The sequence below is a fragment of the Myotis davidii genome, unplaced genomic scaffold (genome assembly GCF_000327345.1).
Source record: "Myotis davidii unplaced genomic scaffold, ASM32734v1 scaffold46, whole genome shotgun sequence".
In the NCBI taxonomy this organism is placed as follows: domain Eukaryota; kingdom Metazoa; phylum Chordata; class Mammalia; order Chiroptera; family Vespertilionidae; genus Myotis; species Myotis davidii.
The window spans coordinates 3,697,038-3,711,454 of NW_006383006.1; the positions used below are offsets into that span (position 1 = coordinate 3,697,038).

General features: G+C 40.7%; 1 protein-coding gene and 1 long non-coding RNA gene across 4 annotated transcripts in view; both read right to left on the minus strand.

Moving 5' to 3' along the window:
- LOC107181537 overlaps positions 1-3,594 on the minus strand; it is a 5,312-nt gene extending 1,718 nt beyond the window's left edge. The window contains exon 1 of the long non-coding RNA XR_001512191.1: positions 2,686-3,594. This is a non-coding gene — a long non-coding RNA (uncharacterized LOC107181537). The remainder of the gene's footprint in view (positions 1-2,685) is intronic.
- Positions 3,595-4,855: 1,261 nt separating this feature from the next.
- The window catches only part of GANC (glucosidase, alpha; neutral C), a 69,412-nt gene continuing 59,850 nt past the window's right edge, over positions 4,856-14,417 (minus strand). For 2 of the 3 annotated variants that reach the window (XM_015557545.1, XM_006778054.2), the window contains exons 21-24: positions 12,704-12,817; positions 11,407-11,519; positions 7,085-7,188; positions 4,856-6,507 (exon numbers count right to left, since the gene is read on the minus strand). In XM_015557545.1, coding sequence (XP_015413031.1) covers positions 6,398-6,507; positions 7,085-7,188; positions 11,407-11,519; positions 12,704-12,817 — 441 coding nt within the window. In that variant the 3' untranslated portion in view covers positions 4,856-6,397. Of the gene's footprint in view, positions 6,508-7,084; positions 7,189-11,406; positions 11,520-12,703; positions 12,818-14,417 lie in introns of those variants that run through there. The other variant, XM_015557546.1, reaches the window with a different exon arrangement.

A 14,417-nucleotide genomic window follows, 5' to 3' on the forward strand; every position in this document is an offset into this window, starting at 1 on the left:
ACTTTATTGTTTTAAGTATTACCAATTTCTGATTGCTTCGCCAACACATGGAAGTTTCTCGGCTGATACGCCCCTGGGGGAGGAGCTGCCTCTGGGCCACACACTCTTTGATCTTTCTTTTCTCAGCTGTCTAAGCCAGCTCCATCTGTTAGCAACTGAAGTAAGTGTGTGACAGAATGAATCTCTTATCATAGCAGGATGGGAATATCAAACACACAGAGTGCAAAGAACTATTCATTTTGCTCTACCAGTTGCTGTGGATAAAACACCCTCTCAGATTAGCAGGTACAAAATCAAGTTTTATCCAGCTACCTGGCTGTAGAAATGCACACTATCTGGGAGAAATCCAATCTGAGCCCATAAACAAAGGGCAGATAAGCACATAAACAGCTGCACATTTCAATTCCCAGAAGCCTCTTCAAGGATAAAGATCTAGTTTTATAACTTATTTTAAGCAGGGTCATGCAATATTTATGGCTGGAATGATTTCTATTAGAACAACAAGGCCAATTAATGGCTCCATATTACTGTCTTTTCCACCAATAATTATTTCTTTGATTCAACAACTGTTGGAAGCAATGTATCTGCTTATAATTATAACAACTACCATTCAATAAGTGCCTAGTATAAGCTAGCCACAATCACATAGTTTAAAAAAATTTTAAGGGGTGGGAGTAGCTGAGGAGAGGTTCAATGAGGGTGGGGGGGAGGAGACATATATAATACTTTAAACAATAAAGAAAAAATATTTTTAAATTTTAGAGTAATTTTAAAAAATATATATTTTATTGATTTTTTACAGAGAGGAAGGGAGAGGGGTAGAGAGTTAGAAACATTTGTAAGAGAGAAACATCCATCAGCTGCCTCTTGCACACCCCCTACTATTAACTAAACTATAAGACTATTTTGATTTCTTTGTACTTCCAAGAAGGTTTTTCATTTCCTTCGGTTGCAGGATCCAAATTAGGATCCTGAATTGCATTTATCATGTCTCCTTAGTGTCCTTCAATCTCTAACAAATCCAGTCTTTCTCTCTCATGACCTTCGCACTTTTGAAGAGTACTTGTCAGTTATATTGTAGAATGTCCCTTAACTTGAATTGTCTGATGTTTTTCACATGATTAGACTAAGTTATAGATTTGGGGGAAGAATATCACAGAGGTAATGTGCCCTTCTCATGAAATCATATCTGAAGGTACATGATATTGATGTGTTTTATTACAGGTGACTCAACCTGGATTACTTGGCTAAGGTGTTTCATCTATCAGGTTTCTCCAAAGTAAAGTTACCATTTTTTTCCCCTTTCCATTTTACGGCTGAGGAAATGTGAGATATCTGCTGTTATTTCACAGTTAAGTCACGGAAAACTCGATGAGTTTTAGAGATTAGCTCTTTAACAAATGAGGAAACCAAGGCCTAGAGAGATGAAAGGACATGGCAAAGATCACTCAAGCAGGTTCATCGCAGAACCAAACTGGACCCCAGGTCTCTTGATTTCCAGTGAAGGGGTAAATGCATGATGAAGACTTCAGTAACATGAAATAGGATCTTTGCATGTAAACAGTCAGCGCTTCCCTTCCCCTCACTCTGATTGGAGAGAAAACTAATACCATCAGCCCTGCTGGAGATGACTGTCAGGACGCAGCTGCCTCATTCTGGCAGGCCTTGCTGTGGCTCTGCAGGCTTTACCACGGCTGGTCATAGGACAGGCAGATCTGGTATCAGAGGCCAGCGTCTCCTTTAATTCTCCTAGAATGCTAGTTATATGGCCTCATGGACTGTGGAGCTGCTGTTGGCTATTTCCTGGGCTGAGAAATTTAGTCTAGAGCAGCGGTCGCCAACTGGTGGTCCACGGACCACTGGTGGCCCATGAGGTCCGAAAGGTTGGTGACTGCTGGTCTAGAGTGCCCCCGTTGGACTTATGCAGGACGTTCCAAGGGTTCGGTAGATGGAAATCTTAAAAGCAGAGTGAAATGCCTGATAGTGTGATAGGAATTCCATTACTAAGAAGGCTTTTAGGTAGGATGGTCAATTATAAGCTAAAAACCATTCAGCTCCAGATAATTATGTGTTTTGACTGTGTTTCTGCTATCATTATAATACCCTGTTACTGAAAGAGATGGGGGAAAAAGGAATTCTGCACAGAGACCAAACTCCAGAACTGCAGTCTCCCCTCCAGCTTTAGTGATCTGATTGGCGAGTTTTAGTTAATCAGGATACGAGGATCAGGGCAACTGTAAGGCGAGCCCATGGGGACAAGCTGTGCTCTCTGCTCTAGAGAACCTTTAGGCGAATGCTGCATCTGGGGTTGGCCCTGGCCATGCTGACACCTGGGGCCATGACCATGGAGTTTACTTAGTTCTGAAGTGAGCTGTAGCCCAGAACAGAATTAATCCTGTGGGTCTATTTGAAATGGAAGCAGCCTCTTTGGGCAGGCAATGTCTCAGTACCTAGTCTAAGTGGAACCTACATGCTGGTTTCACTTCTATCAGGAACTGACCACCCCAGGTCCACCAGAGCCAGGGTCTGCAGGATGACCTAGACCTGGGGCAAGAAGGAAGGTGACCAAACTGGCCTTCCAAATGTATGAAGAACTTTCCCTGGCCACTATCCAGGGTTTCTTCCCTAAATAAATGCCCACCATAAACATGTGTTCTTTTCTAGTCTATTTCTTAGTGTAAATACCCTTCTGAAGACTCCCCGGTCAGCTCCTGTGGTCAGACATCTCTCTAGTGCAGCAGCATGTAGTGATACCACAGTGCAGGTGGGTCGGGGCAGGAGCTATGGCCTGGTGCTCAGAGGATGGTATCCCGTGAGGTAGAGGATCTGGCTTGGCTCAGCATTCTCAGGTGAGGAACAGTTGAACTGATGAAGATTATGAAGCAGTCTGCAGCATCAGAGATAAAGGTATTTTCTTGTACTGGGGTTCACAATTAACTCAATTTTTTCATCCTATTCACATGCCGTAGCTTATGAGCCTTAAACCAAACATTTAAAAGATACAAGATATAGAGAATTGCCCAGCACCATTGCTTTAAAACTTCTTGTTTTAAAGTAGTTTAAAACTTATAGGAAAGTTGAAAATAGAGTCTAGAGGGTTCCTGTACACCCTTCACCCAGATTCTTCAATTGTAATATTTTAACCATTTTGCCTATTTTCTCTCTTTGTCTCTGTCTCTGGCTCATATATACATAAATTTTTTCTGAGCCACTTGGGAGTAAGTTAGAGATATAATGGCCTTTAATCCATAATACTTTGGTACATATTTCCTAAAAACAGGAAAATTCTTCTATATAATCATAGTGCACCCTTAAAATTAGGAAAATTACCATGTAATCACAAGATCCCATTCAAATTTTGTGAACTGTCCCAATAATGTCTTCTGTAGGTCCAGAAACCAACCTAGGATCACACATTTGTTGTGATGCCTCTTTAGACCCTCTTCCATCTGCAACAGTTCCTCAGGCCAGTTTTTGTGGCCTTCACATTCTTCAATTTTGGTTTGTTTATTGTAAGTTTTACTTAAAGGAAACCATTAAGTAAACATTTAATAAAAACATTGTAATATATATATATATATATAATTATTTTAATAGTTGCATATCTAGTGTATGAAAGGGTTATATTTAACCAATCCTGTGTTATAGGACATTTACCTTGTTTCTAGTTTTCCACAGTATAAACCACATTACAATTAGTAGTTCTGAGCAATGTATGGGTTTTATGGGTGGAATTACTGGGTTAGAATATGCAAATTTAAAATTTTGGTACAATTGCCAGATTGCCATGCTGAAAGATTATACTTACTTAAAATTCCACCAATGATTCACAAGAATGCCTATGCCCCACATATTAGCACTGGCCATTTTTACTTTTAATCTTGGCTAACCAGACCAAAGAAATCATTTATTTGATTATTAATGAGGCTGAACATCTTTCATGCTGTTTAAATTTCTTTTGTGAATTGCTTTTGCCCATATTTTTATTGGAAAGTTTCTGTTTTGTTTTTTCCTTTATTTAATTTTTTCCCATCACCACTTATCTCCCCTATACCCTCACCCACCTTGCTCCTTCCTTTACCCCCAAACAGTTTCTGTTTTAAAGTGATTTGTCAACTCATTACTTGGCATTTAAGTCTTGAGGGAAAGACACATTATGCATCCACTTTAGAGCTTTGTTTGAAGCTCTGTTGAAATGGTTCTAGTTTCTTACATAAAACCAATTTCCTGAGAAAACACATGAAGATCTAGAAGGTAATAGAACAGCTGTTGGCCAGCTCAGCCCCACATAGCTCTCTGGTACATACCTTCAGAAATAGGAGGTGGGTAAAATGTGAGAAACAATAAAAGCAGAAAATGATGAAAAACACACAGGCTACATTTCTCTCCACTCAATGTCTCTGGTTAAGTGTTTCAGTATAGTTCTGGGTCAAGACAGAGTAGTTCCTCACTAACTTACTCTGGTAGTTCTTGTTTCTTTCTTTCCTCCAAAAAGATTTTAAATGGAAGGACAGATATACAATAGATGTTGATCTGAATGTAGGTCTTAGTTATTTAGGTTTAAATGCTATTAAAACCCATCATTTATATTAGGTAAGAGCACCTAGTTTTCAGGCAAGGGGAATTTGAAGCTGGGAAATAAAACTTAAGCTAATGCTGGCTTCTTCCTTTCTCCTTAATTGCAAAACTTACAGAAATAGGAGCAAAAAATCTGCATATATCTATGTAAGCTTATATATGGTGCAAAACTCAAATCGCAACTGGTACAATGAAATATGTCCACAAGGAAGTGCATAATGTTTACTACTTCTAAAGAGAAGAGTCCTTTGTCAGAAAAGTAAATCAGAAACAAATATTTTCAATTCTCACATTTTAATCAATCAAATTCACCAGTTAACCAGTTACAGTCAATACCTACTGAAAGCCAAGTGTAATGGTACTCTGGCAGATACAAGAGAAATATACCATGCTCTTGAGGGACATGCTATCTAGCAGGGGAAAAGGCAGACAAATCTGAAACATTAGGGGACAATCCCTGAGAATGCCAAGGTAGAGCACATACTGTAATTGGAGCAGGATTTCAGAGAAGGGGAAGTCACTACGCATGGGGAGTGGGGGTGTCTGGCGTAGTTAGAGAGGCTTAGTGAAAAAGCAGGATTTGAGTTGGGCCTGGACAGGTGGTCAGATGGTGAGATATGCATAGGCAGAGGGAAGGGGGTGGAGATGGGGACCCAGGGAACAGAAGGCATAGAAGTGACAGGTGACAAATCGCTGAGTGAGGAGGAGTGCTGAAGACGTGAGGCTGCCCCAACAGATGCTGTGCAGGCAGCTGGAAGTCACTGAGGTCTCCAGAGCAGGGAGCACCCTGACGGACAGGTAGGCTGTAATGTTCTATCCCACATCAAGCTGTTCTAGAGCCAGAAGCAAAAGGAGAACTCAGTAATACTGATTCTATCCTACCTGTATTTAAAATGTTGATATTTGGTTAATTATGGATTTTTTGCATTAATTTTGAGTTTTAAAATGTTGCATTTAAATATGATTTATTTTGATTACTATGTTTTTTTTTGTGTCACACATTTCTTTGTGCCCAAGGTAAGTGCCTCACTGGCTTTACCCTGGTCAAAGCCATGTGTTCTATTTGTAAAGTTCAGTGATGGGGACATGGGTATTTACTTTATTATTATTATTATTAATTATAGCTTATTCATGCTGCAAATATTCTTTTGCTTAGTAGACAGTATTTAATAAAAACAATTAAGATAAATTAAAATTTTGAGATTAATTTGGAACTTTGGTGCCCGAAAAGCATGACTGAGAAAAGAACCCTTTGTACTCCTGAGTCAATCTCTAGAGAGAATTACTCCCTGTTGCTATAGTACATGCAGTGCAGGCAGAAAAGGGTTGTTTTGCCCGCCTCTAAGGGGTTGAAAGATACTGTGGGGGATCCTGGAGGCTACTGTTCATTGGAGATAGGCCTCAAGCAACTCAGCTGCTCTAGCCAGAGTGACTGTGCTGCATGGCTAGAGACCAGCAGCCATGAATGGGCCACACTCACATGGAACAAACCCCTCCTGCCATGCTCAAGGAGAAGCCACTCACTGGGCACAGTGCTGACAACAGGGCCACAGCCTAAGAAGCAGTGAAAGGTACATGAACTCTATAAACGTCTCAGGGCTCCTTGCATCTAGGAGAAGAGGGGGTATTTTGACACAAGGAGTATTAATAATACGTCTAAAAATGTAAAACCTGAAATCTATTGTTCAGTAGTAAACTGATGACTAATGAAGGATTTTTTTGAGCCAATTAATGGGTAGCACAAATCTCAAAAAAGGCCAAGGGAGAGGCTGAAGGGTGCAGGCTGCTCCCTGTACTCGTCACCAGGTGCACTTCTCTGTCACTTAATGTGGACCTCCCAGTCAGTGCCAATGTTCAGCGAGAGGTTCTCCAGGCTCAGGGTGGATGTTCCGGCACAATACGTAAAAGCCACAGGCTGATCTTTACCATCTGAATATCAAGACAATAAAAGGGAAAGTTTGATGAACATCTAGGAGAGAAAATTTCTTTCCTTGTATCTGAAATCTTTCTGACTTTGTCATAAAACTTTATTCCCTGCTTAGGAGAATTTTACCTACAATTTTTACCCATGGACTTTTAAATATGAAACACTCCCATGGTTTGAATGCAAGATCAGTTGAAAATAAACTATAAGGAAAAAAGTGGTTTGTCTAGGAAATTCAGTATGTTAGAAAGGATGTATCTCAACCTATGCCCTTTAAGAAACTCCATAAACACAAGTAGGGCTTCAGATATCTACAGTTTAACAAAAATAGTCAGAGAAGCCACACTATTATTTCAAGCCCAAGTTAATTTCCCTTAGAAAAATATCAACAGCTTACAGTGCACAGAAAGACCAGCTGATGAAGAGAGGCAGGCTGGCCTTGCTCCCTCTGGATAGCGGTATATTGGACCTCTACCAGGAAGTGTAGAGTCCACTTGGCTAAGACATGTCAGTTTTAGGGCTAATCACCTCTTCACCTTAGATATTTCTATGTTTACAAAAATAAATGGTTTGTTTCCTCACCAGATGAGTGGGTGGTCACAGAAGATGGCTGCTTCTTGAGGCCTAGGACAAAGATCTGCTCCACCTCACACTTGCTGGTATAATGACCCCTCTCATCAGCACAACTGAAATAAATATACATAGCATTAGGAAAAGAAGGGAAAGTGGGGTTTGGACTGGTTACTAGGCCCAACATCCCCAGACTTTTAGTTACCCTTCCTCCTTTTCCTATGGAAGCCTGAACCATAAAGTTATCATATTTACTAGGAAGAGAGGATGGGAACAGGTGACTCTACATGCCGAGGGCTAAGTAACCAGTAGCTAAACCAATGTCTCTTTTTAAAGAAGTCATTTGGAGAGAAATCAGCTAAGGACACTGAAGTCATAAATGTGACTTGGATACAGCAATCAAATAGTAAGAAATCAAATACTTGTTGAATGGTTGAATAAGTGGGACTAATGGGAACTTAAATATAATTTTTTTCCTTAAGAGAGGGAAGGAAAGAAAGATGGAGGTAATAAGGAAGAGAGGTGCATGGAGTGATTGAAAAAAATTATCCAGGGACTCCGGATCAAGATGGTGATATAAAAGGCTCCTGAATTTCCCTCCTCCCATAGATGAACCAAATGTAAAGCTATACATGGAGCAAGTCCCTTTGATAAATATCCAGAAACTAGCTGACTGACTCCTACACATACAGTGACTGAAAAAATACCCACATCAAAACAGGTAGGAATGGCTGAGACACACTCTCTCCATAACCCCCAACCCCAGCACAGTGCCATACAATTGGGAGAGAACCCCAACTCCCAACTTCTCCCTGAGGAAGGAAGGATCTGGACCATACTTCTAGACCCAACTTTTAAGTCCCCCACCTGAGGATTAGGCCCCCAAATCACCTAACTCTGATAGCCAACAGTGTTTATGTTCACAAGTTCTACAGGGTTATATCAAACAAAGAGTCAGTTGTTAATGGGTGTGCTGTGGCTATACCCTCAGGACTAAGCACAGAGGGAGCAGCAAAAACACCCATTTCCCAATCTCTTCCCGGAAGAGGTATGACTACAAACTTTTTACTACTGCCTGGGGGTCCAGCTTCTAATCAGCCTGCATCTAAGTGCTGACTGCACTCCCCGCTTTGGGTCACTGATGGGTCTTGGTACATCCTCAACTACTGGCATCCACTAAGAGCAAAGATGGCCTCTTGGATAATCACAAAACCTTGAAAAGCAACCAGGAGCTCAGGCTGGGCTGATTGATGAAATTCATCTCCTACACAAAACCAATCTATTAGAACTGAAAGAGGTAGATGTTTTATCTAATGTGCAAAAACCAACACAGAGAATCAAGGAATATGAAGAAACAAGGGAGTATCTTCCAAACAAAAGAACATGATTAGTCTACAGAAACTGACCTTAATGAAATAGAGATGTTATTTACATGATAGAGAGTTCAAAATAATGGTCATAAAAATACCGTCTGATTGCAAACTATATTACAAAGCTATAGTCATCAAAACAGTATGGTATTGGCATAAAAACACACATCAATCAATGGAACAGAATAGAGACCCCAGAAATATAAAATAGGGAAAGGATAGTCTCTTCAATAAATGGTTTTGGGAAAACTGGATATCTGCATAAAAATAAATAAATAAATAAGTAAGAAAGAAAGGAAGAAAGAAAGAAAAAGAAAAGAAATTGGACCCCTATCTTTCACCAGACACAAAAATCAACTCAAAATTGGTAAAGATTTGAATGTCAGACCTGAAACCATGAAACTCCTACAAGAAAACATAGTGAGTAAGCTCCTTGACATTGGTCTTGGTGATGATTTCTTTTGGACTTGACACCAAAAGTGAAGGCAACAAAACCAAAAATAAAAAGTGTTGCTACATCAAAAGCACAACAAAGGAAACCATCAACAAAATGAAAAGGCAATCTATGGAATAGGAGAAAATATTTGTGAACCACATATCCAAAAAGAATATGTCCAAATATATAATTAACATCCAAAATATAATAGGAACTCATGTAACTCAACAGCAAAAAATAAAAATAAAAAATAAAAATAATAAAATAAAATAACCCAATTAAAATTGGCAAAGTACTTGAGTAGGTATTTTTCCAAAGAAGACATGAATGGCCAACAGATGTATAAAAAGGGGCTCAATATCACTTATCATCAGGGAAATGCAAATTGAAACCACGATGAGATGTCACCTCACACCTGTTAGTATTCTAATTATCAAAAAGACAAATGCTGGTGGAAATGTGATGAAAAGGGAACCCCTGTACATTGTTACTGGGAATGTAACTCATATGACTGCTATGGAAAACAGTATGAATGTTCTTCAAAATATTAAAAATAGAACTACCATATGATCCAGCAATTCCACTTCTGAGTATATATTTGAAGGAAATGAAATAAGTATCTCAAAAAGATATCTATCCTCATGTTCACTGTAGGAGTATTCACAATAGCCAAGGTATAGAAACAATCTAAATGTCTGTCAATGAATGAATGAATCGAGAAGATGTGGTATCTATCTATAGCTATACTAATAATAGAGGAATATGCAAATTGTTCAGGATGCCATCACAGTAACAGTAACAACTGAACAGCAGGCTGCATGGGGCAAGAAAGCTGGCAGGGGGGTTAGTGAGGGACAATCAAATGACTGAACAGCAGGCTGTGTGGGGCGACCAGGCTGGCAGATAGGGGAAGTTGGGGGTGACCAGGCTGGCAGGGGGGGCAGTAAAGGGTGACTAGGCCGGTGGGGGCGGGGGGAGTTGGCAGTGACCAGGCCAGCATGGGGGGCAGTTAGGATCGGGCCTAAACCAGCAGTCAGACATCCCCTGAGGGTTCCCAGATTGTAAAGAGTGCAGGCACGAATTTCGTGCACTGGGCCTCTAGTATATATACAAAACCCTACTATGCAAATAGACCAAACGGTGGAACAACCAACCAACGGGTCGCCATGATGTGTGCTTATCACCAGGGGGCGTGCATGGAACATGGCGGATGTTGGCAGTAGGTGCAGAGTGCAGAACATGGAGGGCGTCAGCCATGGCGGGATGGTGGAGCAAGTGAGCAGGGGCACCAGACCAAGATGGGGTGCCAGTTGCTGTCATCGGGGTGAGCCTCTGGTTGTAACTGAAAATTCTTTGCTCCTGTACACCGTGGTCCTGCCTGGTGCTTGCACCTGCTGCTGAAGCTGGCCCCTCTCGCACCTACTGCCAGCACCAGAGCCACCGCTCGCAACTGCTGTTGGCGTCCGGCACTGGCCCCGATCACTTGGCGCCATCGGCAGGCGGTCCTGCCAGGTGCTTGCACCAGCTGTCGGCCCCGATCGCCCCTCAGGGCTTCTCCAAATCCCCTTGCTCCTGAGGGGCAATCGGGGCCAGCAGCCACTGTTCACACCCACTGACAGCGCTGGCTCCTCTTGCACCCGCTGCTGGTCAATTGCTCTGCGCTGTCAGCGGGTGAGAGTGGGGCCGGCGCTGTCAGCGTGTGGGAGCAGTGGTGGCAGGAGTGGGACTGCCAGCAGACAGGGGACTTAGGGCCACAGTGGAAGGGGCCGCACTGGGGCATGGAGGATGGGCCAAGACCCGCCCCTGTGTCCACCGCAGCCTCGCAGCCCACAGTTCTTTTCAAGGTGCATGAATTCGTGCACTGGGCCCCTAGTATATACATAATAGAATATTATTCAGCCTTAAAAAAGATGGGTATCCTGCTATTAATGACAACATGGATAAATCTAGAGGGCATTTTGCTAAGTGAGAAAGGCCAGATAGAGAAAGACAAACACAGCATGGTACCATTTATATGTGGAATGTTTTAAAAAAAGTTAAACTCATAGAAACAGAGAGTAGAATGAATGGTGGCTGCCTAGGGATGGGAGGTGGGTGAAATAGGGAGAGGCTGGTAAAAGGGTACAAACTTTCAGTTATAAGATGAATAAGGTCTGAGGTTCTAATGTATAATCTGGTGACTATATTGATACCATGTTGTATAATTGAAACTTGCTAAGGCAGTAGAACTTGTGCTCTCATCAAAAAAAGGTAAATGTGTGGTGATAGATGTATTAATTAACTCTGTGGTGGATCCTTTCACAATGTGTACATATATATCATCATGTTGTACACTTTAAATATGTTATAGTTTTATTTGTCAATTATACCTGAATGAAGCTGAAAAAAAGTAAAGAAAAACACTCCATAAATGGCTTTCATCATTAACTTCTTAAATTGTATCTTAAAATATCAGCTGTGTATTTGAGGACAGCAAAAGAATAACATAATTTACTTCAGAAAACACACAGATTTTTAGCTGTCATTACCTGTTGCTCAAAACACCTGAACAGAAACAAAACTTCCTGTGTAAGAATTGCTGCTTTTGGAGGTATTGGAAAGAATGGCCATCATCGAGATACAATTCACCCACCGCAGAACCCTAGAGAGTGGATCCAGGTAGAGAATGTGGTTATATAATAGTTTTCTGGGGAAAGGAGGCCACGCCCTAAAGGGAAATAATAGATTTAAAAATTTGTGAAAAATTATGGTGAACATATGCTTAATATACAAGCTGTACAAAGTAGTCATACAATCAATACCTATTAGTGAAATAATATAAATAAGGAAATCACATAAGAGGAGCACAAAGAGTTAGGCCTTCTTGAAAGAAATTTAAACTTGAAGTATGGTCAGTGGCATAGGTGGCTTCCCTGAAAATAGGATCCTAGAATGTGATAAAAGGTCATAAATGAAACTGAAGTTAAAAAAATTAGTATATAATGGATGAGATCAACTCTCTTTAGTAGACACTCCATGTAGGGAATGATATCTATTTCCTACTTTTTTTAGTAGGAGGAGTCCCTTTGCATGTCATTCAATGTCACAGCACTCCACATGGCAGCTTGCTGTTTTGGACAATGCTTGATGTGCTATGGATCTTGAGTCTCTTGTATTTTATTCTGTGGCCTCTTATGTGCCTGAAGGCCATAGTTTGGCCCAATAAAACATGACTAAGTGAAAGAGATGGAAAAGAAGGATGTAAAAAAAAAGAAAGCTGAATTATTTTATAATACTTGCATGAGTAAGAAGTTGTGTTTGGTACTGCATTTGGGCAAATGGATTGGAGAGAAATCTGCTTTCTCATTTTGGCTTAAAAGTACAGATCAATCCTTCCAGGCTTTACCCACAGAGATTTCAGTTGTTTGAGCCATCTGATGAGAACAGAAGTCACTGTGTGTGTGTGGGGGGGGAGGGGGGTATCCCCAAAATGTTGCACTGATACAGATACCTTTTTACAGGAGACTGAGTTTCAGGGACAGGCTGCTTAGGCCCCAGTGACCTTTCAGACCAGTGGAATCAATGCCAAGTTGCAAATCACCAAAGGTCACAGTGCCTCAGAAGAAATTTCTATCATTTCTAGTTCTCAGAACTCCTTAAAGAACAGCCCCAGGCAAGTCAGACAAGTTAGACAATGATTCAGAAATGATTAAAAACTTTGATTTCTAGATAAACATCTGAAGCACCTATCCCATAGATGGGGTTCACCACTTTCACAGTGTCACACACTCAAGAGGCTACCACTAGTAACAAATGAAATGTGTAAAGGTAACATTTTCCAAATACCTTAGTGCTTAGAGCCACCCGGAGTCCATATGGGGAATCAGTCATCCAGCCTGTGGATTTTCCTATAGTTGTCTTTATAGGCACTACACTTCCACCTCGTTGAAACACTGGTATCTATGACAGAGCGACACTCTCAGGGAAGGAGCTTTCATAGAAGGCAATTTCAAAGTAGAATTTAAAAATGTTTCATTGTACAAGACTCACATTCCTTACACGTATGGATTCAAAGCCAATATAAATTTATGGGAGCCCTGGCATTAAAAGGAATAGAGTTCAAACACTAAACAAACTTCTCACCCTTATCAATTTATTATCTGTTCTGCCTATCCTATAAGTACCCTCTCCTGGTTTATATCTTTAATTTTGCTGTCAATACAATAGACATGTTTATTTCTAGAGCTCTGCTAAAGAGTGAATTTTTCTGTCTGTATAAGTAGGCCCAGAGGTAGATGTGTGTAGATAAAAGATGGTAGTTCATTTGTTTGTGGAAGATGGCTTTTGTTCTTATTCATTACAACCTATACCAGTGATGGCGAACATTTTGAGCTCGGCGCATCGGCATTTTGAAAAACCCTAACTTAACTCTGGTGCCATGTCACATATAGAAATTTTTTGACATTTGCAACCATAGTAAAACAAAGACTTATATTTTTGATATTTATTTTATATATTTAAATGCCATTTAACAAAGAAAAATCAACCAAAAAAATGAGTTCGTGTGTCACCTCTGACACGCGTGTCATAGGTTCGCCATCACTGACCTATACCCATCTTGCTCCCTGATTTCCTGGGTCATCAGGATGAATGATTCAATTCTGAAGATAAATTTGTGAAACTTCTGTTATAGAAGCCACCAAGGGCACTTTAAGTGACTCTAACAACGGGATTGGAGGCATGACCAATACCTCCGGGTCTTCTGGAATGCCATTCCCAGCAGGGAAAGCCCAGCCAGTGTCCTGTCTTCCAGGACGGTTCTCTGTAAGAAAGCTCCCTGGATCACCGAAGGGCATGTACTTTGCTCTGAGTAATACAAGCAGGGAGAAGAATATAAGAGTCTCAATGAAGCTGGGAGTGAGGTGGAGTAGCTAAGATGCCCACCCTCTGCTTGACTTGCAGGTGGCAGCAAGAAGTAAAGCACATCTATCTTCCCACCCTCATCAGGCAATCTCTTTTCTTTCCCTCAAAGAATGAGGTAGTAAGTTAGTGTGAAATGGGATCTAGTCTCAGTTCTACCATAATCTAGCCACAATCCTGGACAAGTGAGTTCACCTCTCTGAACCTCAGTGTCTTTACCTGTAAACATGAGAGATTGGAGTAAATGCAAGTTAAGGTCTCTTCTAGGTCCGAAAGTTGACCTCTGAATCATTTTCTTTATAATGGAGTTCATATTGCTACTGATAATTAAATGAAAATAACATCAATACCTATTTGTTAATCTTCACACTACTTATGGCTTGTGGTGATGGTGGTGATTCCGCTGCAGGAGCTACCTTCCCTTCAGAAATTCTATCCAGATGGGCCACTTTGATTCTAACATCATAACTGATTGCATTATCTTGGGCCTAGAGGTCCAGGGTAATAATTCAAACATGTTTTTTGACTTGGTCCAATAGAAGGACATTCTGTATGTCATGTGTGATAACTACCATGTTTGCTTTCTGTGTTCAGTGTTGTTATTTTTCTTAGACATAGACATGTAAATATATGGGAAAGA